Below are 26,867 nucleotides of genomic sequence, written 5' to 3'. Positions count from 1 at the left end.
ATGGCGGCGGCCACTGCAGCCGGGCCGCCTACGAATGTGTTCCCATTTCGCGATGCCCGCGCCGCGCCGGATCAGGTACTGGAGGCCGGTCCGGTGGCCCACGGGCCACTGCCGGTGCCTCTGGTGCTGGACAACGGGTCGTTCCAGGCCCGCGCAGGCTGGGCCTGCCCCGGGCCGGACCCGGGCCCCGAGCCCCGGCTGCAGTTCCGCGCCGTGTGCGCCCGCGGGCGGGGCGGGGCTCGGGGCGCGGCGGGCCCGCAGGTAGGCAACGCGCTGGGCAGCCTGGAGCCGCTGCGCTGGATGCTGCGATCGCCCTTCGACCGCAACGTGCCGGTGAACCTGGAGCTGCAGGAGCTGCTGCTTGACTACAGCTTCCAGCATCTGGGTGTCTCCTCACAGGTGAAGGGCGTGGTGGGGTTAGGCTTGAGGGGAGGGGTGAGGTCGTGTCCCCGCTCACAACGCTCTCCGAGGGATAATAGTCACTCCAGTAGTTCTGAATGTCATTTAGTCATTGATTTAGTCAGTCGGTCAAATATTAGGCGCCTAACGTGTGTTAAGTCCTGTGCTAGGCGCTTGGGGTATGGCAGTGAGCAAAAACAACGCCCTTTTCTCTTGGAGCACATATTCGGGCTCGTTTGTTAATACATTAATTTATTATCAGATATGTATTGAGCATCTACTCTGTGTCAGGCACTTTTCTAGGTGTTTGAAATAACGTCCGTGAACGTGACACGAAATCTCCTGTGCTTATGGAGCGGGTGTGGAAAGTCGCTCTAGTATGAAAAAACAAACAATAAACGATAGAATTAAGTAGTATATTCTGTGGCATGATAGAAGGACAGGAGAGGGTTACATGTTTTCAATAAGATGGTTAGGGGGAGGACTTGGGAAGAAGGTGTTGTCTGAGCAAGGACTGAAGGAGATGATTGAGGGAGCGATCCTTGTGAATATCTGAGGGAATAGTATTCCGGAGAGAGGGCCCAGCCAGTAAAAAGGCCCTGAGGCAGGAGTGTGCCCTAATCCTAACTGAGGGCAGCCAGACTGAGGGGAAGGGTAGTCAGTGGAAGAGGAAGTCGGAGAGGTAGTGAGGGGACAGGTCACACACCTTATAGGCTTTTACGCTGAGTGAAATGCGGAGCCGTTGCAGGGTGTTGAACAAAAAAGGGACGTGACTTATGTTCCAAAAGGATCACCATAGCTGCTGTATGGAGAATGGACTGGCCGGGGTCATAGGGTAGAAACAGGGAGACCAGTTAGAATGCTGTTGCTGTTAGGAGGTGAGGGATGATGGTGACTTAGATGAGGAAGGAGTTGAGGATGTGGTAAGAAGCAGTTGGATTCTGGAGATATTTTGAAGATAGAGCCAGATGATTGGCTGACAGTTTGGCTGGGGCTTGACTTAAGTTGACCCTACTTTCATATTTTCCAAAGCAACTTCCAGGAGAGATGGGTGTTTCACAGTTGCTTCTGATCCAGTGTTTTGATTGGATACCAAAAGCCAGTTGAGCCCTTGCAATAAGGATTTCTGTTTCTTTTTAGGCATTAAAAGGAGTATTCTCTTAGCACCTACCAATTTACTCTTTTCTTCCCAAGTAGGGCTGTGTCGATCATCCCATAGTTTTGACAGAAGCCGTGTGCAACCCACTGTATTCACGACAGATGATGTCCGAGCTTCTCTTTGAGTGCTATGGGATTCCTACGGTTGCCTATGGAATAGACAGCCTCTTCAGCTTCTACCACAATAAGCCAAAGAACTTGATTTCCAGCGGGCTCATCATTTCATCTGGATACCAGTGTACACATATTTTACCCATCTTAGAAGGGAGGTGAGTTGCACTTATGGCATTTGGGCACTGTTTTGAGAAGCATTCAGGAAACGTTTGTTGGGCACCTGATTTAAAGGTGGAGTGGAAAGAGCAAGGACAGGACCATGAACTGGCCTCTGGGCTTAGTTCTGACCTCCCTCACTGTGTGAGTATAGATGTCACTTCATCGTCCATCCTTTGTGACCTCCTGGATCGAGTTGGGGTGGATGGTCCCTGAGGTCCAAATCCATAATTCTAGAACTTTATGGTACTGACTTAATGGTGAGATGGCTGACACCATACCTGTAAGCAGTAGGTACTCAATAAAAATGTTCTGAGTAAATTATTTAAATAGATTTAATTTAGACTGTTGTGTTCTGGAGTCACTTTTTAATAAGAGATTTTTAATTTTTTAATTTAAAGCTATTTAATGACAATTATTTAGACCTTTCTTTTTAACTACTGTACCTGGTACATAATAGGTACTTAATAGATGTTTTCAAGTTCTATAAAAGGTGAGGGTAGTTTCTGTCATGTTTAAAATCTTCTCGTTTTATAGCTGGGTTTTCGTTGTCTGTTAAAGAGACTAGGCTGGGGAGGGAGGGATAAATTGAGAATTTGGGATTAAAAGATGCACACTACTATATATAAAACAGATAAACAACAAGGATTTACTATATACACATAGGATTCAATATCTTGTAATAATCTATAATGGAAAAGAAACTGAAAAAGAATGTATATATAACTGAATCACTTTGCTGTACACCTGAAACACTGTAAATTAACTATACTTCTATAAAAAATTAAAAAAAGAGAGAGAGAGAGAGACTAGGCCAGCCTCCTGCTCTCCTGAGAAGGTTTCTCTTTGCATAGAGATAGAGGGTGTGTAAGTAGTGAGAGAAGACCTGGCTTCGGGATTGAAAGCCTGGGTTTGCAGCTCTGCTGAGGTTGAGGTACTTAACTTCTTCACTTAGTTTCCTAACATATAAACTTGGGAAAAACTGATTTCTCAGGGTTACCTTGAGAATGAAATGAGGTAATGTAGGTGATGGCACTTTGTAAAACAGTCTGAATATTTAAGTGAAAATAAATGCTGTTGAATTTATTTATTCCCTGTAGTGGGAATTTCTCTTGAAGTTCTTACAAAAATTTATGAAGAGAAAAGTAATTCTTAGACATTACCAAACACTCCTGCTATAGAGTTTTCTATCTTATATAACCAGAATATGCAGAAATTAAAAATAATATTGTTATTTTATGTTATGTTATATTGAGAGAAAGTGATTTTACCCAAAGGCTAAGAAATGATCAGATTGGGGCATATCATGTTCTATGCTGGCATCTGCTGGTGAGGTGTGATATAGCAGTGACATTTTAGTACACAGCAAGTTCCTAGAGCTCTGCTCCTCTAACTTTCTCATATTGAGAAAATAAAGGTACTCTGGTTCTCCTCCCCTTCACTTCATGTCAGAGGGACCTAGTTCTCTTAGGAGATTACAGTAAGCCAATGTGTATGTGATTACTTAATGTGTTTGCATAAGTAGAAGTGGAGTGTCTAGGGGAGAGATACTCAAACTGTGGCCTACACTAGAGGGACTTGGGAAGCTTGTCAAAATGCATATTCCTGGGGAAAAATGCATATTTCTAGGCCCTTCCCAGAACAGATGAGTCCTTCCGAGATGCTTGCCAGGAAGTTATCTTCCGAGATGCTTGCCAGAAATTAGATGTTCATGTGTCTGTTTGGATGTGCTCTAGGAATGCCTGCATTGGGTAAGAGGTTGCACTAAGGCAACTTTAAAGTTCCTTCCAACTGTTAGGTTTTATTTCCCCCAGCTGGTCAGTTGCCTCCTTATTAGTCTACATCAAACTATCCTCTGCACTAGTGCACGTGCTCCATATTCTCTCCTCCACATTGCCAAAAATTTCAGTGCTGTTTCCATCCCTTGGTTGTAGGTTGGATGCTAAAAACTGCAAACGCATCAACCTGGGAGGAAGCCAAGCAGCTGGCTACCTCCAGCGTCTCCTGCAACTGAAGTATCCTGGGCACCTGGCAGCCATCACTCTCAGCCGCATGGAGGAGATCCTGCACGAGCACAGCTACATCGCTGAGGATTATGTGGAAGGTACAAAGAGGATGTTTGCTTGCAGCTTTCGAATGTTGTCTACCTTTGGGGTGTTCCTTAAATTGTTCCCAGGGTGACTCTTTCGCTCACTTTTTTCCTCTTAGTACTTTTTAGCATTCCCTTCCCTTTTTGGTATTTGTTTTCCTAACAGACTTTTTCAATTAATTGATAACTTGCATATGTAGGTTCTTTTTCAACATTGTTTTGGCTACTCTGGTTCCTTTGCCTTTCCATATAAATATTAGGATCAGTTTGTCCATATCTACAAAAATGTTCTGTTGGGATTATGATTGAAAGAACATTAAATCTGTAGATCAGTTTGTATATAAAACAACAACATTCTAAATGTAGATTCAGATATAATGTTAAATCCAGATTGGGGAGAATTGACATGTTTTTTTACTACGTTGAGGCTTCTAATCCATGAACATAGTATGTCTTTCCATTTATCTAGGTCTTTATTGATTTCTTTCATCAGCATTTTATAATTTTCAGTGTATAGACTTGTACATGTTTTATTAGATTTATGCCTAATTATTTCTTTCCTTGTTTTTTTCATTTCAGTTGCTCATTGCTATTGTATAGAAATGCAATTAATTTTTGCATGTTTACCTTGTATCCTGTGACCTTGTGAAATTTACTAGTTCTAGTTTTTTGTAGATTCCTTGGGAATTTCTAGGTAGACGTGTCATCTGGGAATAGGGACATTTTTATTTCTACCTTTCCAATCTGTTTGCCTTTGTTTCTTTAGGAGTGGTAAGAGTGGACATTTTTGCCTTGTTCCTAATTGCTGATCTTGTGGTGGGGAAAGCCTTTAGTCTTTCCATATTAATTATATGATGTTACCTCTAGTTTTTTTTTTTTTAACCTCTAGTTTTTTTACAGATATTCTTTATCAAATTGAGGAAGTTCCTTTCTGTGCCTAGTTTTGCTGATCATTTTTATCATGAATGGATTTTGAATTTTGTGAAATGCTTTTTCTGCATCTGATATGATCCTATGGTGTTTGTGCTTTGGACTGTTCATATAGGAGAGTATCATGGTTGCTTTTCAAATATTGAACTAGCCTTGATTTGGGGGGGGGTAAACCCCACTTGTTCATGTATATTATTTTTTAATATATTGCTGGATTCAATTTGATAAATTTTATGAGGTTTTTGTATATATTCATGAGGAATATTAATCTATACTTTTCTTGTACTGTCTTTGTCTTGTTTCGGTATCATGGCAATGCTGGTCTTATTAAATGAGCTAGAAAGTGTTCTCGTCTGCTTTCTGGAAAAGACTGTGTAAATAATTGATATTATTTTTTTCTTTAAATGTTTGATAGAATTCTCAAGTAGAACCATTTGAGCCTGGGGATTTCTTTTTCTGAATGAATTCAGTTTCTTTAATAGAAGTAGGACTATTTCGGTGATGGCATTGGTGTCTTCTTTTTTGCTTTAGGTTTATTTTGCTCTTTTTTTCTAGTTTCTTAAGGTAGAAGCTTAGATTATTACGATAACTACGTAATTAGATTACGATAATCTAATAACTTAGATTATTACGATAGGCATTTAAAGCTTGAATTTCCCTCTCAGCAGTGCTTTATCTGCATTTCACAGATTTTGGTATGTTATGTTTTCTTTTTTACTGAGTTCACATATTTTCCAATTTCGCTAAGCCTTTTTTATTTGGAACCATTGATTATTTAGAAATATATTATTTTATATCCAAGTGTTTGGAGACTTCCTTGTTATCTTTCTGTGGTTGATTTCTAGTTTAATTTCATTATGGTCAAAGAACTTATGTTGTCTGGTATCAGTTAAACTTGTGAAGATTTGTTTTAGGACCCAGGCACGAGCTGCTTTGGCGAATATTCCACATACACTTGCAAAGAATGTGTATCCTGCTGTTGTTGGGTGGAGTATTCTGTGATGCCATTTAGGTTCTATTGGTTGATGATGTTGTTCAGTTCTTCTATTCTCCTCTTCATTTTCCATCAAGCCATGTTGATTATTAAGGGTGTTGAAATCTCCAGGGATAATTGTGAATTTTCCCATTTCTCCTCTCAGTTCTGTCAGTTTTTGCTTTCAAGTGTCTGGAGCTCTTTTGTTAGGTAAACATTTAGGATTCTTACTTCTTCTTGGCAATTGATCTTTGACCATTATATAGTGTCCCTTTTTATCCCTTGCAATTTTCTTTGCTTTGAAGTCTGCTTGGACATTAACATAGCCACTCCAACTTTCTTTTGATTGGTGTGTCTTTCCGATCTTTTAATCTACCTGTATCATTATATTCAAAGTAAATTTCTTTTTTTTTTTTTTAACATCTTTATTGGGATATAATTGCTTTACAATGGTGTGTTAGTTTCTGCTTTATAACAAAGTGAATCAGTTATACATATACATATGTTCCCATATCTCTTCCCTCTTGCGTCTCCCTTCAAAGTAAATTTCTTAATAGTTGGGTCCTTTTTTTAAAAAAAAAAAGATCCCTCTGTCAGTCTCTATCTTTTAATCGATACGTTAAGACCATTTCCAATTAATTTAATTCTTCTTATGTTTGGGTTTAGGTCCACCATTTGATTTTTTGTTTTCTGTTATTCCTTCTCTTTGTTGTTCTTATTGCTCTCTCTTGCCTTCTTTGGGTTATTTGAACATTTGAAAATTTTTTTTTGGTATTCCATTTTAATATGTCTACTGTGTTTTTCATTGTATATTTCTCGTGTAGGTTTTTTTAGCTGTTGCTCTAGAGATGACAGTAAACAGGCTTTTCACAGTCTGTTTTACCAGTTCAAGTGGAACATGGAGGTGTCAGCATGCCAGAGGCCCCCCCCCCCCTTTTTTTTAACTTATTTTATTTATTTTTGGCTGCGTTGGGTCTTTGTTGCTGCTTGCAGGCTTTCTCTAGTTGCTGCGAGCGGGGGCTACTCTTCATTGTGGTGCACGGGCTTCTCATTGCGATGGCTTCTCCTGTTGCGGAGCATGGGCTCTAGGTGCGCGGGCTTCAGTAGTTGTGGTGCGCAAGTTCAGTAGTTGTGGCTCGCGGGCTCCAGAGCACAGGCTCAGTAGTTGTGGCACACGGGCTCAGTTGTTCTGCAGCATGTGGGATCTTCCTGGACCAGGGCTTGAACCCATGTCCCCTGCATTGGCAGGTGGATTCTTAACCACTGTGACACCAGGGAAGTCCCCAGAGGCCCCTTTATCCTTCCTCCTTTAGTTGGACTTGTCTTCTGTGTCGCATCTACATACATTGGAAAGCCATCAGACGTAATGGTTTTTACTTCCAATTGTCAATGTATTTTAAGGAGCTCAAGAGGAGGTTAATCTACTATGTTTAATCAGATTTTCATCACTTCTGTTGCTTTCCCTCCATTTCTGGTGCTCTAGATGGTATCCTTTCTGTCTGAAGAACTTTATTTAGCAATTCGCTCAGAGCAGGTGTGTTGGCATTGTGTCCGGGTCTTATAGCTGCATTTCGCCGATTAGGTGGCTTCAGAGATGGGATGGAGTGTGCTTCCTCCATCTTACCCGCACCTGGAACCCTGGTGCCGACTTTCTAATCTCAGTGCTATTAGTGTTTCCGTTTCCTAACTTCCAAAATCATTCTGTTGAAGAATTGCAGAAATGGCGGTGCCCTGATTACTATGAGAACAATGTCCACAAGATGCAGCTCCCGTTTTCCAGCAAGCTCCTGGGCAGCACCCTGACCTCCGAGGAGAAGCAGGAGAGGCGGCAGCAGCAGCTGCGGCGCCTGCAGGAGCTCAACGCGCGGCGGCGGGAGGAGAAGCTCCAGCTGGATCAAGAGCGGCTGGACCGGCTGCTCTACGTGCAGGTGACAGCGTACCCCCCAGGGCGGGACCTCAGCCTTGCTCCATAAAACGCATCATGCATCTTTTTGACCTGTGGTCAGGAAGGGGTCTGAGGGGGGGTCATCCATGTAGAGATGGTGCGTGTAGAGGACGGTGTAGCAGCAGGACCTGAGAGCTATGGACCTGGCCTCGCTGATTTATTTTATCCTTGTGGTCCCCTTTGTTTGATTTTTAACTTTTGGTTTAAGTGTAGCACACGTGATGCAAAGCGCACAAGTCTTAAGTGCCCAGCTCAATGAATTTTCACCACTGAAACATGTGATGTATCCAGGTCAAGAAATAGAGCATTACCAGCAGCCCAGAAGCCTCCCTCAGCCTCCTCTTAGTAACTTTCCCATCTCTTCTCACCCAGAAGCTAACATTTCTGACGTCTGTCCCCATAGATGAGTTTTGCTTGCTCCGGTGGTGCTGAGATGGTGATGCGTGGGAGCCCAGAGATAGCTGGGGAGGAGGGCTTCATTGCGAAGCTTTGGTGGTGGGGGAGGGGGTGGTTCCATGGGGGGGCAGGCTCAGGGAGCTTGGGGAGCCCTCTGCCGCCATCGTTCTCTGTCCAGTTTCTAAGTTCCATCTCTCCTTCCCGTGCATGATTGCCCCGATGCACATCTTTGAGGATGGATTGTGACTGCTCGGCTTACAGGAGCTCCTAGAGGATGGCCAGATGGATCAGTTTCACAAGTCCCTGATAGAGCTGAACATGGACTCCCCGGAGGAGCTGCAGTCCTACATACAGAAGCTCAGTGCCGCAGTGGAGCAGGCGAAGCAGAAGATCCTTCAAGCAGAAGTCAGCCTCGAGGTGGACGTGGTGGACAGCAAGCCAGAGGTACTGCGGGCCTCGGGAGGGAGGTCCCGCGGGGTGGGGTAGAGCAGGGGTCCCCAACCCCGGGGCCGCAGAGCAGGAGGTGAGCAGTGGGCGAGAGGGTGAAGCTCCATCTGCCGCTCCCCGTAGCTCGCGTTACCACTGGAACCATCCCCCCACCGTCCGTGGAAAAATTGTCTTCCATGAAACCGGTCCCTGGTGCCAGAAAGGTTGGGGACCACTGGTGTAGAGAGAACAGCCCTTTCTGAGGGCGGGAGGAGTGTCTGGAGAAGGCTGACATCAAAGGGGTTGTGACCAGACTCTGGTTGTGACCAGAGTGTGTGATATCTACGGGTCGGGGCAGGGATGGCACTGACCTTGTACCAACTGAAGTTCTGAGCCAAGGGGTTTCAGCCGGTAGAGCTCTGTCCCCCAGGAAGGGGATGTGTGCGAGTAGAGTAGGAAGAACATACACACGCCTATCGTGTGGCCCATCTTGAACCTGAACCTGCCCCTCTGATGGTTCCTGGGCAGTTAGTCATATGCCCCCTTAACTTTCTTCTGATCTTCTATTAAATATATCATGGTTGCTCTTTCATTCACCTCCCTTCCATCGCCATGCTCCCTAAGGACAGGGATCTTGCTTCATGTATAGTTTAGGAATTTCTTACAGCCGCTAATAGCCATGCTCAATAAGGTATTTGTGGGTTGATTTAAGATCAGCCTTTTGTTAGTTACTAAACACTAACTCTTTGATCTTCTCTCTCCTTTTTGTTTCCCTGCCAGTGGGCTGTTAGTGTTGATGTGGCCAAAAGGGCAGGTGGTGGGGCTGAGATAGGATCCTGGGTAATTCATACCGTAGCACTGGGCCCTGCATGGTGAAGGGGCTGCCTGCAGGTCACACCTCGGCCCCAAGTCACTGGTTGGCTCTCCTGTCTCTAGAACTGGACGAAAGTGTTAATAAGTGGACACATTGTTGCTGAATCTGTCATCTCTAGAGTGCTAAAACAAAGGAACTTGTTCATTGCCTTATGACACTTGTGGGGCAAGATTAGCCAGTCCAACTGTTGATTTTTGTTTTTAAATCAACTTTACCTATACGTTTAGAAAGAAACAGTCTTGTGGAAAACTCCGGTTTGCTGCTGGGTGTAGTGTGGTGCTTACCAGGGACCTCAGGGCCGTCCTTGGCTCAGCAGGCAGCCTGCTTTGCAGTGACTGTGTCTCAGCTGGAGGCTGACTCTCGGTTCCTGCTCTCAGCCTCACCTTCCCCACCTCTCCGACAGGCTGTAGACCACGTGAGGACAGTGACTGGCCATGAGCATGCGTGACTGCTGAAGCAGATCCTGAGTCAGGCTGCCTCGGCACAGCGTACTGGATCACTGAGATCCAGGGTAGAAGTGCTTCGACCACCATCTTATTCTCGCACAGCGTCCCAGATCAGCTTCCAGAGAACTAATGTGCCTTTTCTAGTTTGCTCCTTTTCAGGTCTGTGTTTCAGATTTGAGCTGTTGTTTCCTAGGATCCAGATCCACATTGCTTTTGTTGTTTATTCATCTGTACTCAGTTTTATCATGCTTATCAGCATGTCCACAAGATGTCAGCATCTTTATATCAGAGATGGACCACTAAGCCACAGGCACGTGGGGGAGTTCAGATTTAAAAAGAAAAAAACAAGCAACTCTGAAGATGTGATTCCCAAACAGTCGGGGAACCCGTTTTTCCTTTTCTTTTTTCATTTTTCTCCATTTGTTACATGCCCTGATTCAATCACTCTTTATTCATTCAGCAGATACTTATTAAGTCCCTACTTTGTTCTGTGCTCTAAGGGAACATATTCAAATTTCTCTGGGCTTGGGGCGATTTTGAAATGCTGTACTTTAAAAGGTTTCCCTACGTACAACAAATTTGATGAATCGATCTGTCCCCAAAGCTTTAATGGTCAGGGTGATTGTTAGAGATTAGATCGATTACAGTAACATTCATGGAATAAATTTGGCCATGACATTGGCCAGCCAGTTCTACCTTTCAAAAAGTATTTGTTATATTTTCCAACAATATAATTCTTTTAGAATGGAGAGAACAGCTTTTTGTGGACCACAGTTCATATTGAAATGCAATCTAAGCAGTAATGGCTGCACTGGATTAATATAGATACATTTTTTAACTTCCAGTGTTTTCTAAAATCCATTTTTTCGGGACTTCGCTGGCGGTCCAGTGGTTAAGACGCCATGCTTCCAATGCAAGGGGCATTGGTTCAATCCCTGGTCGGGGAACTAAGATCCCACATGATGCACGGTGTGGCCAAAAACATAAATAAATAAAATCCATTTTTTCCTACAGACCAATCCATGCCAGCCCTCGGTATTCTGCAGGTATTCGACGAGGATGTTGTAAAGGAGTAGGCTTCCTTTTGAATACTTTTAATATACTTTTAAAATTTTAAATACTTTTAATGTACTTTAAAATACCTCCTAATGAAGTATTTAAACTAAAAGATGCTGATTTTGCATCGCTACGAGCGCAGCCTAAGGGGATGGGGAGGTGGGAGCACAGCTTTCGAGCACCCTTGTTTGTTGGAAAAGACAATGGGCCAGATACAGAAAGTGCTCTGGCCTGACGATCCAAGATCAGAGCTGCCCTTTGCTTGTTTTTATGCTGCTCCAGGCTGTTCCAGGGAACCATGCTGCATCCTCTCTGAGGGACTTTGGCAAACTTGCTCTGTTCAGTTCCAAGAGAACAGTCATATTTACGTTCCCGCATGCCACCCAGTACACGTGGAGACCCTGGCAAACCCTAGGGGGAGAGAAACCAGCCATGCTAGAGAAATATGTTCTGTCTTAGATGCGTATTGTTGGCATTGAAATTACCAGCTTTGTTCCTCTCTGTGAATCATATGAATTGGGATAAGGAAAATATCTTTTTATCATTTCTGGTGAAGCTAGAAATTATCTTATTTTTAAGGTGAGATGCTTTTGAATATAGCTAGATATGAAGGTGGATAATAATAGTTTTGTCACAGCTGAAGAAGCCTTTTGAAGCCCAGACATTCTGCAATCCTCTTTATTCTAGAGAAATTTGAGGGTTGCCAGGGACTAGGGGTACAGAGGTGACTAAGCCGCAATCCCTGTCCTCCTTGGTACCTCAAAATAAAATAAAACTTATCAAGTAATAAAACTTATCAAGTGTGGTGGTAGATGTGTGTGGGAATACAGAAGGAGTTTTGAGAAAGGATTGAGGTGTTTGAGCTGGGCCCTGAAAGATTATTTGATTTCAGCAGATAGCAAATGAAGGAAGGACATTTTAGATGGAAAGAAGCACACGTGCGGGGAGCAGGGCACATCGGGCACAGAGAGCGTGGGAGATGAAGCTGGAAGGGAGGCCATGGCCACCTATTAAGGTCTTTATCCATCGCCCAGATATTATCCTTCAGACAGAGCCTTCGAAGTGTGCTGAGCAAGGCAATAATCTGATGAGATTTTATTTTAGGAAAATAACTGGCGGCAGTTAGGATGATGGCTTTAGGGAGAGGCAAGGCTGGAGGTGGGAAGACAGGATTAAAATGTGTGTAGTCATCCAGAAGAGAGCTGATTTTTGTCAGTGGCCTGGAGTTTGTCAGTGGCTGTTGGGGTGGAAGGTGGAGGAGGACACACTTCCAAGGTCGGAGCCAAAGATCCTGGTGTCGTTCAGGAGTGGCAGTTGCTGATGATAACAGAACATGTGCCAGACCCTGTGCTGGCGCTTGTGCAAGTATCATCTTGATTAATTTTCACAATTCCCTAAGTACTGTCTTCATTCCCATTTTATGAATAAGGAGACTGACATTGAGGCGAGGAAAGAAATGTGCCCAAGGTTGCACAGCTAGGAGCAGCGCAGCTGAGAGACCCGAGCAGTCCGGGTCTAGATTGTCTCCGGTCACTGAGGCTGGGTTGAAAGGCAGCAGGGGGAGGTGGCGCTGGGGACTGAGCTTAGGGCGACGATGAGCTGGCTTCTGAGCCCATCTCTGGAGTCTCTGTGGGACACCAGGCAGGACTGTCCAGGACCCAGCTGTGGAAGGACCTAGACTCACACAGGGAGTGGGGAAAGAAGAATGCCTGGGGAAGGCCACTGCTGAGGGGTGGGTGGAATCGAAGGGAAGAGTGTTATGAGGGGTTTAAGACACCTGCTGACCGGTGACAGAGGGATGGCCTGGTAGCGGTCTGGGGCTCTCTCTGCTCCTGCCTCACCAGAAGCCCATTTCACGTATCTGCTGCTACATAAAAAACACTCCACACTTAGCAGTGTGAAGCAACCACCATGTTAATGTGCTCATGAATGTGATGGGTCAGGAGTTCAGACAGAGTGGAGCAGGGGACTCTGGGACCTCAGCTGGGAGGACTTGGACAATTGGGAACTGAACTCTCTGGAGGGTTTTTTCACTTCCCTGGCATCTGGACTGGGATGACTCAGAGGCTGGACTCCACAGACCTGAGCACCCACACGCGGCTCTCCGTGTGCTTGGGGCTTCTCAGCGCGGCCACTGACTTCCAGGAGGGAGCTCCTGGGAGGGAGGAGCCGGAGAGCATATGTCAAGGGGCTTTGCCTTGTTTAAGAGTGACTTTGCGTTTTACCTTTGCAGCTGATATGAGTAGGTTCTAGGGAAGTATAGTTAAGTACTCTGAATTGTGTCGGTAATTTACGTTCGTCATAGATTCTGAGAGTAAGGAGGGCTCTCCTCTCAGGCAACCTTGGCGGTTGGTGTTGAATCTGCTCGAACCCTCCCAGGACGCCGTCTCATCAGATAGTCCTCTCTACAGTAGCTGTCACTGTTAGAGCCTCCTTCCAGGGAATGCAACAGAGTTCCTTCCTGAAACTTCTCCCCTTTGAGTCCGGAAGGTACAACTCATCTGCCTTTCATGTGGGAGGATGACAGATGCCCGAGGACATCATCCAGAACTATCCCCCCACCCTCCCAACTTCATTTGTTCAGGTCAAAATTAAAGGTGTCCTAAACCCTCAATTAGGAACCATGCTGGCATGTCTAGGCCCCGCCCAGGGTCATTGTCATGGAAGAGGAAAGCCTGTTCTGCAGGCCTCCACATATGGGAGGCATTGGGCCACCTTGGAGCCTTTAGTCACATCCCCAGCCCAGTGGACCTGCCCTCAAGGGAACTGATTGCTAAGCCTGTTAGTGTTGGCACATATGTTTATTAATTATTGAGAGAGTGACTTGATTTTGCCCATAGTCTAAGCTGCTTTGTAGGACACCAGCTCTCACACCCTCTCCCCCAGAGCTCTGTGCGTGGTGGTGTGACAGGTGCAGGCAGACAGTCCTCCCCGGGGCGCCAGGCTGGAGCTGCCCCTCAGAAGCCTTCAGAGAAGGTGGGAGTTGGTGAGGCTTGTCTCAGTGGGAAGGGTAGGGGATAAGAGCGAAGCTCATCCCTGGCTTTTTAGTCTTTTAATCTTGTGTTCACGTGTGTTCCTTTTTTTAACAGTTCAGAAACTTTTTCATAGTTTTTATGTATGGATGTACTTTTAGGACGTTAGGCAAGATCCCAGTTCTTTTTGGTGACAGTGAACTCATAGAACTAAGGCTCGCTGAATTACAGGTTCTGTCCACTTGTGTTTCTTCTCTTCTCAGACCCCTGACCTGGGGCAGCTCGAACCATCTCTGGAAGACGTGGAAAACATCAACGATTTCGAGCCCTTGTTTTCGGAGGAAACGCCCGAAGTGGAGAAGCCGGTGACCACGGTCCAGGTTGGCCTCCCGTAGCCTCCACCTTGCTTATGCTTTGAAGCTTAACATAAATGACCAGTCAGGTTTAGTCTGCTTCTTTAGGAGTACTTTTCCCTAAAATACCAGTTGTATTTTCTAGAAGGGAGAGTCCCAGTACCGAAAGCTTCCGAAGTCAGGGTTTTTTTTCCCGCCGTGGTGATTGTTTGGGGTTCCAGCACTAAGCTCCGTGAATCTGTGAGAAACAATCTCCTCGGTGGAAGCATTTGGGCAACTAACTGGGGACTTTAGACCCGAAGACCAGCTTCTAATGATTTTATTTACATTTAAGCCAGTGTCATAATGCTTCATCCTCATTTGGGTCTGTGTTTCTGTCATTACAATGGCAGCCAGGTAGACTGGCGTGAGGCTGAGACACACCTGGGAGAAGGCCTTCTCGGCTCTGTGGGCACTGGGGACTGAGCCAGGCACTTGGTCTTCCAGTACCAGCCTTTCTCAGCTGCTCTTCACCAAGTCTCTTTCCCTGCATCTCAGGGACCATTTCATGAAGCAGATGTGTAGCGGTTTATAATCCAAAGGTTGAAGAAGGTAGAAAATTGAATTATCAGATCAAGAGAGTTGGGGAGAGGTTATTCTGGCACAAAAGACAGAAGCTATGTTGGAATAAGAAATGCAGTTAGAAGAAACTGGCAACTGGGATGTTTGTTCTCATGGCCTAAAAATATCTTCTAAACCTTGGGTTTTTAAAGCCCGTGTTTAACTTGGCAGCATATCATCAGCTGTTTGTTGGGACAGAAAGAATTCGAGCTCCAGAAATTATCTTCCAGCCGTCTCTCATCGGGGAGGAGCAGGCTGGCGTAGCTGAGACCCTCCAGTACATTCTGGACAGGTGAGGCTGAAACTTCTTTCTTTTACGTCTATTTTCCTGAACCATTTCCTTGAATTTTGAATTGAACAGTGGATTTGTTGGCCGGGCATCTCCTTTTCATTGACTTGCTGCACTCAGATGGTATTCTTTCTCTCTCACCAAGCGTGGCACAGAGTTAGGGCTCTCTAATTCATTTCTGAACGTGTAAATGCTTGATTTGAGGAGCTTTAAGAGTTTCTTTCAAAAATTTGGGCAACATGATATATGTGCATTGGCTTTCCTATAGATCTTCACAGTATTGCAGACTAGTGATTCTAAATCACCCTAAAAACGTGCAGAACTTAGTTTTTTTCCCTACCTTGCATTTTATTTATTTAAGAGTTTGCATTTCTACAAGAACATGCCTCCCCCGCACCCGTTTATACAGGTATTTTCCTGCAGTGTGAGTTTTCCTAATACAAGTTGGACAAGTAGGGAACACGATTTTGTGGTACTCTGGTTGCTATTGGTTAAAACAGGGTGGAAACTTACACCTAGCAAGGAAGAAAAGCCATTGCAGCTACTTAGAGTGGCTTTGAGTTTTGTCTAGCAGTGGGTGGGAAAGTAAGCAAACACAAATAAGATAAAACTAGTAGTAAAAAAAAAAAAGCACAAGTGGAGAGATGGGTCCTCAAAAGGAGAGGCAGAACTTCTGGGGGTGACAGAAATGTTCTGTATCTTGGTTGTGGTGATGGTTACTGTGTAATGGTTACTGCTGCTGATGGGTATATAAATTTGTCAGACTTCATCCAAATGTATTTAAAGTAATCCTCAATAAAGTCAGTTTTTTAGAAAAACATGTGTTAGAAGGGCGTAATATTTTAATCATGCTAAGGAAATGGATTGACCATTCGAATTAAGGTTTTGGCTAGCTATTTGGAATTCTGTAAAGACACAAATGAAAAATGGAAGGCTTTTTTTTTAACTTTTTGCAGAGACATTATCTGTTTTGTACTGAGAGCTTGCATTTCCACATCCAGATTCTCTTCCAATATTCAAGTTGGAGGGACTAGAGCAGAGGAATCGTTTTGTCCCCAGGTACCCAAAGGATGTTCAGGAGTTGCTGGTTCAGAACGTTTTCCTCACTGGCGGGAACATGATGTATCCTGGGATGAAGGTCAGAATTGAGAAGGAGCTGTTGGAGATGAGACCCTTTCAGTCTTCCTTTCAGGTACCAATTGTCCGTGTAACCAGCTGTTTCGAAAATAGCCTTAATTATTTGTTTTCTGGTTACAAAAGTAGTAAAGTGTAAATGAGAAAAATTACTTGATAATTCCATCATCCAGAGATAGCCACTATTAACACGTTTGTGGCTTTCCTTCTGGTCTTCAGTGTATGTTTAATTTTCTTTTTTTTTTTTTTTTTACTTTTATTTATGTATTTATTTATTTAATTTTGGCTGTGTTGGGTTCGTTGCTGTTTGTGGGCTTTCTCTAGTTGTGGTGAGCGGGGGCTGCTCTTCGTTGCGGTGAGTGGACTTTTCACTGCAGTGGCTTCTCTTGTTGCGGAGCGTGGGCTCTAGGCGCATGGCTTCAGTAGTTGTGGCGATGGGCTTAGTTGCTCCGCGGCATGTGGGATCTTCCCGGACCAGCGATCGAAACCGTGTCCCCTGCATTGGCAGGCAGATTTTTAACCACTGAGCCACCAGGGAAGCCCTGTGTTTAATTTTTAAAGCAGAATGGAAATTGTATTTTATGTATTTCTTTGTTTTAATTGACAAAGGAAGGCCTGCATATAGTAAAAGTTCAGAGAGTACAAAAGAGTGTACATTGAGAATAAGGCATTCTCTAGGAGACTGGCTGGGGAGATTTTTCTTTCTTTCACATATTTTCTGCACATTTGAGTGTATACTGCTTTGTAACCTGAATTTCTTAACCTGTCCTGAGCATTTTCTCCCGTGTCATTATTCTTCTAAAAAACTTAAAAACATGACTGTATGGTGTGGTTGCCCCACAGTTTTATCTACCAAATTCCCAATCACCAAGAAACATGGTCTGAGCTCCTGTTGTGGACCAGGCACCTTGGGATGCTGAGATGTCCTAGACACCAGATGCCCTGGCCCCAAGGAGCTTGCTGTCCGAGGGGGCAGCAGTCAGATGAATAGGCCGGGATAACCCACAGCGTGAGGGGCATACAGACATAGGCACCTAGGGAAGGCTTCTTGGAGGTGAGTCTTCTGAAGATGAGGAGGTGTTTGCCAGGTAGAGAGTGTGGAGGGCTGTGGGGTGGAGAGAGCACTCCGGACAGGGCCTAGCAGGAGCAAGGGCTCAGGGGCCGGGAACTTGTTGAGTGGTGAGCAGCTGGGTGTGGCTGGGGCTCATGGCTGTGAAGAGGGGTGGGGGAGGGGAGTGTGCAGGGCACACGTGGTGCAGAGCTTCCGTGTCCTGCTGGGGGCTTGGCTGTGGCCCCCTGTGCCGCACGATGTGTTGTGCGTTCAGGGTGTGGTCTCTGGGCTTCGGTCCTGACTCCGGCCCCGCCGTCACTGAATTTTGCCAGGCCTCAGTTTTCTCCGCAGTACGGAGGAGATCGTCCTGGTGCCTGTTACCAGCATTCAGCGCGCCTTGCCTGTCAGGTGCTCGGCACAGAGCCTGCGTGTGATAAACAGACATCAGCTGCTGTGCTGAGGGTCCCAAAGAACACTCCAGGTTCCACGATTCGCTAGAAGGACCCACAGGATTCAACATGTAGTCCTCATGGTTTATCACAGTGAGCACTTCTCCGGTGCAAGGAGTAGAGTGAGCGCCTTACACTCGTTCTGTCACCGACACTTTCTAAGCCAGAGCGGTCGGGGCTTTTGTGACCCTGATTTTGTTGATGGTCCCTTCTCGCAAGTCTCACCCTCATCCTCCTCCATCTGTGCTGATTCCACCTGCCCTTTACTTCAGAAAGTTCCAAAACCACCATTCCATCCTGGGACTTCTAGGGGTGGGGCAGGGAAGAGGGAGGTGGGAGGTCAGACAGGCGACTCCAGAGGAGGGGAGGCCCGACCTGAGCTGGAACGCGGTCCGCCCAGTGCTCAGCTCAGCCTCGTTGAGGGGCACTCATAGGGCTGTGACCCCGGCCTTGCTCCTCTAATAAGCAGTGGAAACCGAGCGCTGGCAGCATCATGGAGGGCCCAGGTCAGCCTCTCTGCTCTCATTTCCCCTGAGGCTCCTTTGCCCCCATGGCCAGAGCCACCTCGCATCAGCCTCTGCTTCCCTCTGCTGGCAGAGAGGGGATCAGGTCCAGGAAGGCCTTCCCTCCAGGTCTCTCCACCTGACGGCTTGTGGTCTACAGCATGGGGCAGGAGGCAGGGCAGCTGGTCCCTCTCCCCCCCAGAGCGGCAGGTCTGACGTTGGTAGAGTAGCTGCTAACCACGTACCCGCTGAGGTCGTGTCTGGTGGGCTCTGCGTGTTTGCGCGATTTCTTGAAGAGTCTGGAGCATTTCACTCAGCTCTCCTTGGAGGGTGCAGAGGTAGTCCTGCCCCGTCTTGGAATTAAAGGGGGCCCTCCTGCGTGTGTATTTCTGGGGATAAAATGTAGGGGCTGTAGCTGGCCTTGCTGAACATTCAGTCCTCGGACCCTGATGGGAGACGCCCGTCCAGTGACTGCTCATGTTTCAGGTTCAGCTGGCCTCGAACCCTGTGCTGGACGCCTGGTATGGTGCTCGCGACTGGGCCTTGGACCACCTGGACAACGAGGACGTCTGGATCACCAGGAAGGAATATGAAGAGAAGGGAGGAGGCTACCTCAAGGAGCACTGTGCTTCCAACGTGTACGTCCCCATCCGCCTGCCCAAGCAGGCTTCGCGCTCCACAGAAGCCCAGGCATCCGGCAAGGGCTCGGGGGCCAGCGGAGGCGGGGCCGGCGAGCAGGCATAGCAGATGGGCCCCTCCAGGGACCTTGGGCCACGTCGGCCAGTGTGATAGGACAGTGACTCTGCCAGCTGTGTCTAGCCCGAGTCTGCTGGGAACATTTGGCTGCAAGATGGATTTCTCCTGGGGAGAACAGTTTAGCGCCACTGGGAGTGACCCTCTGCACCTGTGTTCTTTTGGGGGCGTTGGCGGTGAAGGGACTTTAGGTGGCCTGCTGCCTTTGCTGAGCCACGGATGAGCCATAGCCTTCACTTCCCGCAGCAGTGAATGAAGACAGGGTGGGGGACGGAGGTGTACAGTCTGCACAGGCTTCCTTCTTACCACATTTTAAAGCCTTTCTTGTTTTAAAAAAAAAATCCTTTAAATTTTATATTGTCAGTGTAGATAGTCTTCTAAATTTATTCCAAAATTGTGTGAATGCCCAGCAGATGGAGTTCTTTCAAATACAGGTAAAAAGGTAACATTTGTATCCTAAGAACAATCAACCACGAACTCTTAGGGGCTAGAAATATTTCCCTCCTTCTTCTATTTCTGCTTAGAAATAAGGAAAAGGGGACCCAAAGAGGGGAACCGGATAGTACGAAGTCACTCTGTTAGGGCCTGCCCGGTGCTCACTTCTGAATGGACAGGTGTGGGGCTAGTGGCCTGACTCTTGTTTGTACTTTCTTTGCTGGAAACTTTTCCACGATGTGAGGCCTTCCTACAGTTTTTAAAACTTCTCTTCCTGTGAGTGTGTTGGCTGCTTAACTTTTCAGGTCTTTCCGAAGAGAGAAACAGACTGGAAAAGGTGAACCGTGGAGCCTTTTCAGTTTAGCCACAACCTCACATTCCCTGGACCTTTGCAGCCTCATCGTAAACAGACAGATAACCCCTCTCTTATACAGAGATTGCTTGGTGAGAATTTTAACTCTCAAACATACCCAGTGCTTGAGCCCAGAAGGCTCCAGAGCTGCTAGCGTCCTTGTCACAGAAGCCGTACGTTTAAATCCCAGGGGATGTCTGGCCCAGCCCTCTGAGCAGGCCACTTCAGAGCCAGTCTGCTGCTGCAGTTCACCGAGGACGGTCACCTGCATCTCCAGCTCTCGGGGCTTCAAAACCGAAGACCGGGAAGGGCCAGTGGTGGCGGGAGATCCAGGCTGACTCAGGGCCCCCCACGGCCCTGCTGGGGAGCCCCAGGCCGTCCACGGCTGGGCCTGAGGCCCGGTGAGATGGGGAGAGCAAACGGGAGCTGCCGAGAAAGGACAGATGCGAAGAAGGCAGGCCCGCCTCCTGGGAGAGGTTTCCATATCAGGTTTCTGGGGAGAGGAGTTGTGCTGACTGCCGTAGGCCTGGGGAGACAGGGGTCTTTCTCCCATAGTCAACATTTTAAACAGCCTGAACAGCAGTGATGAGGTGGAAGGATTGCCCTGGAAGTCTAGCCTTGGTGAGGAAGGACCCTGGGTGGGCAGGTAAGCTGGGCTACAGCGTAGTCCAACAATAAGTGTGAAGCCGGGCCTAGTCGGGGTGCCCGTAGCCTGGCACTGAGGAGGTTTGGGGCTGCGGTGAGGCTGGACCTTGAGCTCTCCAGCTTTATCTCTAAGCCCTCACACTGAGCGTGCCGTGACCTCTGTGACGCCTCTCAGCCCTTCCTCACGCAGACCACCAGCAGCACTCATCACTGTACCGAGAGCTTTTCTCTGCCCCCAGATGGTCTCCTGTAGACTGTAAAGCGTTCCCCAAGAGCAGGAGGAGGGTTTCATTCAGCTTGGAGTATCCACAGCCCAGTGCTGGGCCTGCAGGGTGCTGTGGGCTCACAGGATTTTGAATGAATGACCAACTGGTTGTGTAAATAAATGAATGACTAAATCTGTGAACAAAGACAATTTGAGACTAGCTCGTCCGCTCTGTTGAGAGGAACAAATCAGGGGTCCACACTGAGGGCTTCCCCTTAGCTGGGGAGCCTCACTCATTGAGACATCTCAAGTCTTCCCTGTGACCCTGCCAGAACTGTTTGTGGAGAGAAGGTGGGTGTGACTGTAGCTGAATGATCTGAGGGCAGCCGTGAAGGAATAGATTCCCATAGCCCAGCTTCGGGCTTCTGTCTGGGTTGTGGGAGGGGGAGATAGCCCAGGGGAGGGCGAGTCTGGCATGGGGGGTCAGCCCGGCTCTGGGTTTGAGTCAGAGCATCCCTGAAGGTTGGGTGGCCACCTAGGGTGATCAGGGGCCTCTCTCCCCAGCTAAGATGTGGTAAGGGTGTCCCTCCTTTTGCCCCCACTGCCTTCCATTGGCATTTCTGGAAATAAAAAGTTTTACCAAAGCAACAAAGAAGGTGAAAAGGTAAGAAAATAGAAGTTAAGAGTAATATAAGTTAAAATATAGGCAGAGAACACTAAACCAAGAAATGGAGAAACTGAATTCATACAAATACCATATGCAAAGATGATTTCATGCCTACCTAAGGGATTAAATGAATAAGATGAAGTTTATCATTACAGAACTTTGTAATTAAATCATTTCCAGATAATTAGAAAATGGTAGAACAGAGGATTACAAAATGTAGGCAGAGAGACTGGCTGTTCACTAAAGCCATTTCCCCTTCCTTTGGGCACACAGCTGCACTACATTTCCCAGCCTCCCTTGCAGTCAAATAGGTAGCCATTGACTTACGGCCAGTAGGATATGGACAGAAGAGATATACACCATTTCCAGGGCTGGCTTCCATGAACCTCCCACAAGAGCCTCTCTTTCCCTGTCATCTGGCTGAATAGAGAGCTGTCTAAGGCCCAAGAGGAGCACGAGGCCACAAGATGGAGGGAGCCGCATCCTTAAATGACTGCTTGGAGCAGAGACCCTGCAGATTCTTCAGTGCGTGAGAAATAAACTTACTGTGTTAAGCCACTGAGAACTTTGGCCTAATCTATTACGGGAGCTAGCATTATTCTAACTAAAAGTGTAGGTTAAAAATAAATAAAAATAAAACCCATTAACTTCTTGTTAATTGGGGATTTGTTTTTGTTTTTGTTTTTGTTTTTTTGCGGTACGCGGGCCTCTCACTGTTGTGGCCTCTCCCGTTCCGAAGCACAGGCTCCAGACGCGCAGGCTCAGCGGCCATGGCTCACGGGCCCAGCCGCTCCGCGGCACGTGGGATCTTCCCAGATCGGGGCACGAACCCGTGTCCCCTGCATCGGCAGGCGGACTCTCAACCACTGCGCCACCAGGGAAGCCCTTTTTTTTTTTTTTTTTTTTTTTGCGGTGGGGATTTGTTAAGGAGGAAAGTTTTTAAAATAATATGAAACAAAGAGAACAGTGTGACAGATAGTTACCCCCTCATTTAGGAAATGGGAATAATTCCTTTTATCCTGTAGTAAGATTAAATGAGATAATGAAATCACCTAAGGATTTCGGGAAAGTGGCAGACTAAGCTCACCCAGGAAGACCCCCTTGCACCTGCTACAAGCTATGCAAAAAGTGGGGATAAAGTAGAAGTTAACAAGTTGTAATGCTGAGCTTGGAATCATAGATATCACAGAAAACCTTGGAAATCAGAAATGACTACAAAAAATCATAGCCAGATTGGTAACCAAAAGTTGGCACTGAGGCAAGCCTGAGGTTTCAGGGCTTATTAGAAATAAGCCCTAAGGGCAGGTAGGCACTACAACTTTTGAAATGCCTAACCAGGGACCAGATACGTAGCCTGGGCCCTCATGAAATGAGGAACCTGGGATAAACTCCCTGAATAAATAATACTAATGCAGCAAGGGTAACCTCAGAGAGACTAGAAATAGAGCATGTAAATATAAACATTAGGGAAGGCCAAGTCCAGTAGTAGAAGGAAAGTTTGGGAGTGGGTGGGGTGGGGAGAAGAGGTAGCCTAGTTGATAAAAAGTACAAAGTAAAATGGTATAAATGAGTTCAAGTATTAATCATAAAGTAAATGGGCCTATCAAAAGAGAAACAAAAGAAATAGATTGGTTTTAAAATACACATATGATTGTAAGCTGTTTGCAAAAGATGCTTTGAAAACATGATACAAAGATAAAGGTAAAGGGATGGAAGGTAAACCAGGCAAATGAACACTGAGCAACTTACCTGCTATAGCAATAGTAACGTCAGGAAAATAGCCTTTAGAGCAAAAAGTATTAGAAAGAGAAACTTTACTTAGTAATAAACAATTCACAAAAAGACAGAACGAGCCTGAAGCTAACCTCTATGCCCCTGATAAAATAGCCTCAAAGTGTATAAAGCACAAATCGACAGAGTCATAAAGTGAAATTGACAAAGTGCCTGGCTTTGGGGAGATCATTATTTAGGAGCTGTGATGAAGATGAGATCCAGGAATGGGGTGGGTCTGGTACTTGGAGCCTCCGGGCTAAGTCCAGTACCTTGGCAGAGCAAAGGAGGAGTTAGGCTAGGCAGCTGTATCTGGACTCCTTGCCTCTCCCTAGGGCCCTCCCAAGGGCTGGGCTCACTGAAATGCTGGGATGGGGGTTGATGGTCTTCGGAATGGCTGTGCTCAGGAGGAAGGGAGGACCCTGAGCTGGAAGCCACATCCTTTCATCCTCCAGCAACAGGTTTACCTCCTCTTCTCCCTCTGGCCTCTGCTGGCCCCTCTGGCCCTCAAAACCCTGTGGATCTTTCCTATAGAAGCAGGCATATGCAGAGGCCGCTGGATAAAACCCAATAGGAAAAACAGGCAAATAATTCCCTCAAGTGCATTCTGGTAACTTGGGGATTTCTGGGACTCGAGCCTTCCCCTTCCCCCCACTTCATTCTTTCCATTGCTTCTCCTCATTCAGCCTCCTGCAGCCGTTGGCAACCAGGGCAGCCCCAGGATTTCCCCTTGCCCAGCAAACCTCTGTCCTCTTGTCACTTCTCTGCTTGGTGGCTAGGATCCTCACCTTGGAGAGAAGCCAAGGTCAGGGCGGCCAGGTGAGCGTCAGAACTTGACTAAGACAGCTGAGCCCTGGGAAGTCACACAGACTCTGTTGTTGCCCTTTCTGGTCCCTTCCTTCCATAAAGTCCTCTATTCTCCAATTCAGCTTCTGTTTCTGAGCACCCACCGTGGCCCAGGCACTCGTCTCTCTGCCCCTTGCCCATCTGCTCCTTTTCCTTTCGGGCCCAGGGAGCCCCGTGGAATCCAATTGTCCTGATGACTCAGGAGACATCTCCCACATTTTCATTGACCAAAGTCACCATGAGTTCAAGATGAGTCTGTGCTATAGGGAAAGTCAGGGTGGTGTATGTAGTGGTTTGAATTGTGTCCCCTCTTCCCCCAAATGATATGTCCAGGCCCTAAGCCTGTGAATGTGAGCTTATTTGGAAATAGACTCTTCGCAAATGTAATTAAGTTAAGGATCTTGATAATGATATCCTGGATATAGGGTGGGCCCCAGATCCAATGAATGGTGTCCTTATAAGAGGAAGGAGAGGGAGATTTGACAACAAAGGGACAAAGGCCATGTGAAGACAGAGGCAGAGATGGGAGTTACGCCATCACAAGTCAATACCAGGAGCTACTAGAAGCTGGGAGAGGTGAGGATGTCTTCCTCCCTAGAGCCTTCATAGAGTGTGGCCCGATGACACCTGATCTGGTATCCAGAATAAGTCTCTTGTTTTAGGTACCAAGCTTGTGATAATTTGTTATGGCCTCCCTGGGAGACTAACAGAGATGGCCAGGTTGAGTCTGGGAATGAATCTGAGTAGGGATGGGAAGTTGTTAAGCCATAAAGAAGCAAATAAGTTACCCATAAGAGGGAGGAGTCCTAACCATATCAGAATCTGGATAACAACAAAGGTTTATTTCCCGGTAAGCACTGGCAATGATGGAGAAGAAAGGGAGGGACTTGACCAGAGCAGACAGTCTTGTAAAGGCACCCCTTCTGGGGGTGAGGGAGGCACCGTGGAAGCCAGAGGTGGTGTGAAGGGAAGCACAGAAGGGGCTGGTAATTCGAGACTGAATAAAGCAAGTTTGGAACAGAGGAAGCCTGACCACAAAAAGGTGCCAAATAGTAAAGAATTTGTCTCTCCCTATAGCACCAGAAGGGGGAGCCCTCGAGGAAACCCAGACCCTCTCCCTGCCCCGCTCCGTGTCCGCATCCTCCTGCTAATAGCCATTTAAGTAAATTTAACGTATGCCCAGATATGAACATTAATAAAACTGCGGCACTCTTGTGGCGACACAGTAAGAAAAGACCAAAACTTTTTAGCAGATAGAACCAAAAAAGAAAAAAAAAAGAAATAGCCACTACAGGCAAAAGAAAACTGTAATGCAGCATTCCAGCATGAATTAAAGTTAGACAAGCCAGGGAATTCCTTGGCGGTTCAGTGGTTAAGGCTTTGCCTCCCAATGCAGGGGGTGTGGGTTTGATCCCTGGTCAGGGAGCTAAGATCCCACATGCCTCACGGCCAAAAAAACCAAAACATAGAAAAGAGGCAATATTGTAATAAATTCAATAAAGACTTTAAAAATGGTCCACATCAAAAAAAAATCTTAAAAGAAAAATTGGACAATCCAATGCAAATGAAGTCACAAAGCAAATGAAAAACTTTGAGCAGAGGTAGATGTGAAACGGGAACTGGAAGGACTCAGCAAAGAAACTGAATAAAAAGGAAAAATTATCTCATAAACCTAAATTCAAGATGCACAAGGGTGAAGATATCCAACTGAAAAGAAAGGAAAAAAAGAAAATTAGAGAAAGTTATAGGTAAGGAAAAGAGGCAATGGAAATCAAATCAAACTGAATATAGTCGAAGAAGAAAATTCAACTATATTGACCTGTATTGAAGAAAAACAGTGGAACAAAATTAATATTTAAAATGGTAATTCAGGGACTTTCCTGGTGGCGCAGTGGTTAACAATCCACCTGCCAATTCAGGGGACACAGGTTCGATCCCTGGTCCAGGAAGATCCCACATGTCGCGGAGCACCTAAGCCCGTGAGCCACAACTACTGAGCCTGCCTGCCACAGCTACCGAAGCCTGTGCGCCTAGAGCCTGTGCTCTGCAACAAGAGAAGCCACCGCAATGAGAAGTCCGTGCACCGCAACGAAGAGCAGCCCCCTCCTCGCCGCAACTAGAGAAAAGCCCACGTGCAGCAACAAAGCCCCAATGCAGTCAAAAATAAATAAATTAATTAAATAAATTAAAATAAATAAAATGGTAATTCAATAAAACGTTCCTCCCTCTGAAAGGAGAACTCCCTGAATATAAATACTGTAAAGACATACCATGTGAATGGTTGGGAAAACTGACTCAGAAGTGTTAACTCTAAGAAAAATCCTAGCAAAATTATTATGTCAAACTCTAAGTGCTGGTAAAAAAAGAAATCCTCTGGCCTCTAGGAAAAAAGAAGACAAGATGACTTACACAATAAAGAAAAATTAAATGGCATCCAACTCTAACAGGAATGTATAAAACCAGAAAGTTGATAAAAGAAACTGAATAATTTAAAAACAAAAATGGTAAAATAAATCAGCTGTTAGTTTTTTAAAAAATTCAACACAGTTTAAGAACTACTAGAAAACCTACTAGGAAAAGACCAACAAAATTTTAAAACTACTAGAAAGAATAGAGAAAGCACAAATACACAAAATAAAAAAGAAACAATTATCAAAATAGGAAAAAAAGTATAACTACCTTGCACAAGTCTCAGCAAATACATTTGAAAATCTACGTGAGATAGTTAATTTTTTAGAAAAATGTAATTGGTCCTAATAGAGATACATAAAGTCCAAACAGACCTATTTCCATAGATGAACTAAAGAAATGTACCCCAGAGCTACCCCCTGAAAGAAAACTCCAATTAAGTTCACAGAATTCTATTAACCTTTAAAGACTA

At 45.9% G+C, this 26,867-nt stretch overlaps 1 protein-coding gene across 1 annotated transcript; it reads left to right on the top strand.

The window, feature by feature from the left end:
* ACTR5 (actin related protein 5) lies at positions 1-21,980 on the top strand. Its single transcript, XM_060030787.1, has 9 exons — positions 1-399; positions 1,597-1,826; positions 3,762-3,931; positions 7,530-7,747; positions 8,422-8,604; positions 14,198-14,314; positions 15,040-15,179; positions 16,236-16,368; positions 18,800-21,980. Exons 1-9 carry the CDS (start codon positions 1-3, stop codon positions 19,055-19,057), a joined length of 1,848 nt encoding a protein of 615 aa, XP_059886770.1. The 3' UTR covers positions 19,058-21,980.
* Positions 21,981-26,867: the final 4,887 nt, after the last annotated feature.

Source organism: Delphinus delphis, chromosome 15, assembly GCF_949987515.2.
Source record: "Delphinus delphis chromosome 15, mDelDel1.2, whole genome shotgun sequence".
Lineage (NCBI taxonomy): Eukaryota > Metazoa > Chordata > Mammalia > Artiodactyla > Delphinidae > Delphinus > Delphinus delphis.
The sequence above is the reverse complement of the archived record's forward strand: the minus strand, read 5'-3'. Positions and strand labels throughout refer to the sequence as shown.

Coding starts and splice junctions, on each gene's coding strand:
- ACTR5 (XM_060030787.1), top strand. CDS start 1: ATGGCGGCGGCCACTGCAGCCGGGCCGCCTACGAATGTGTTCCCATTT. Junction 1,827..3,761: donor TTACCCATCTTAGAAGGGAG/GTGAGTTGCACT, acceptor CCTTGGTTGTAG/GTTGGATGCTAAAAACTGCA. Junction 15,180..16,235: donor CTCCAGTACATTCTGGACAG/GTGAGGCTGAAA, acceptor TTTTGTCCCCAG/GTACCCAAAGGATGTTCAGG.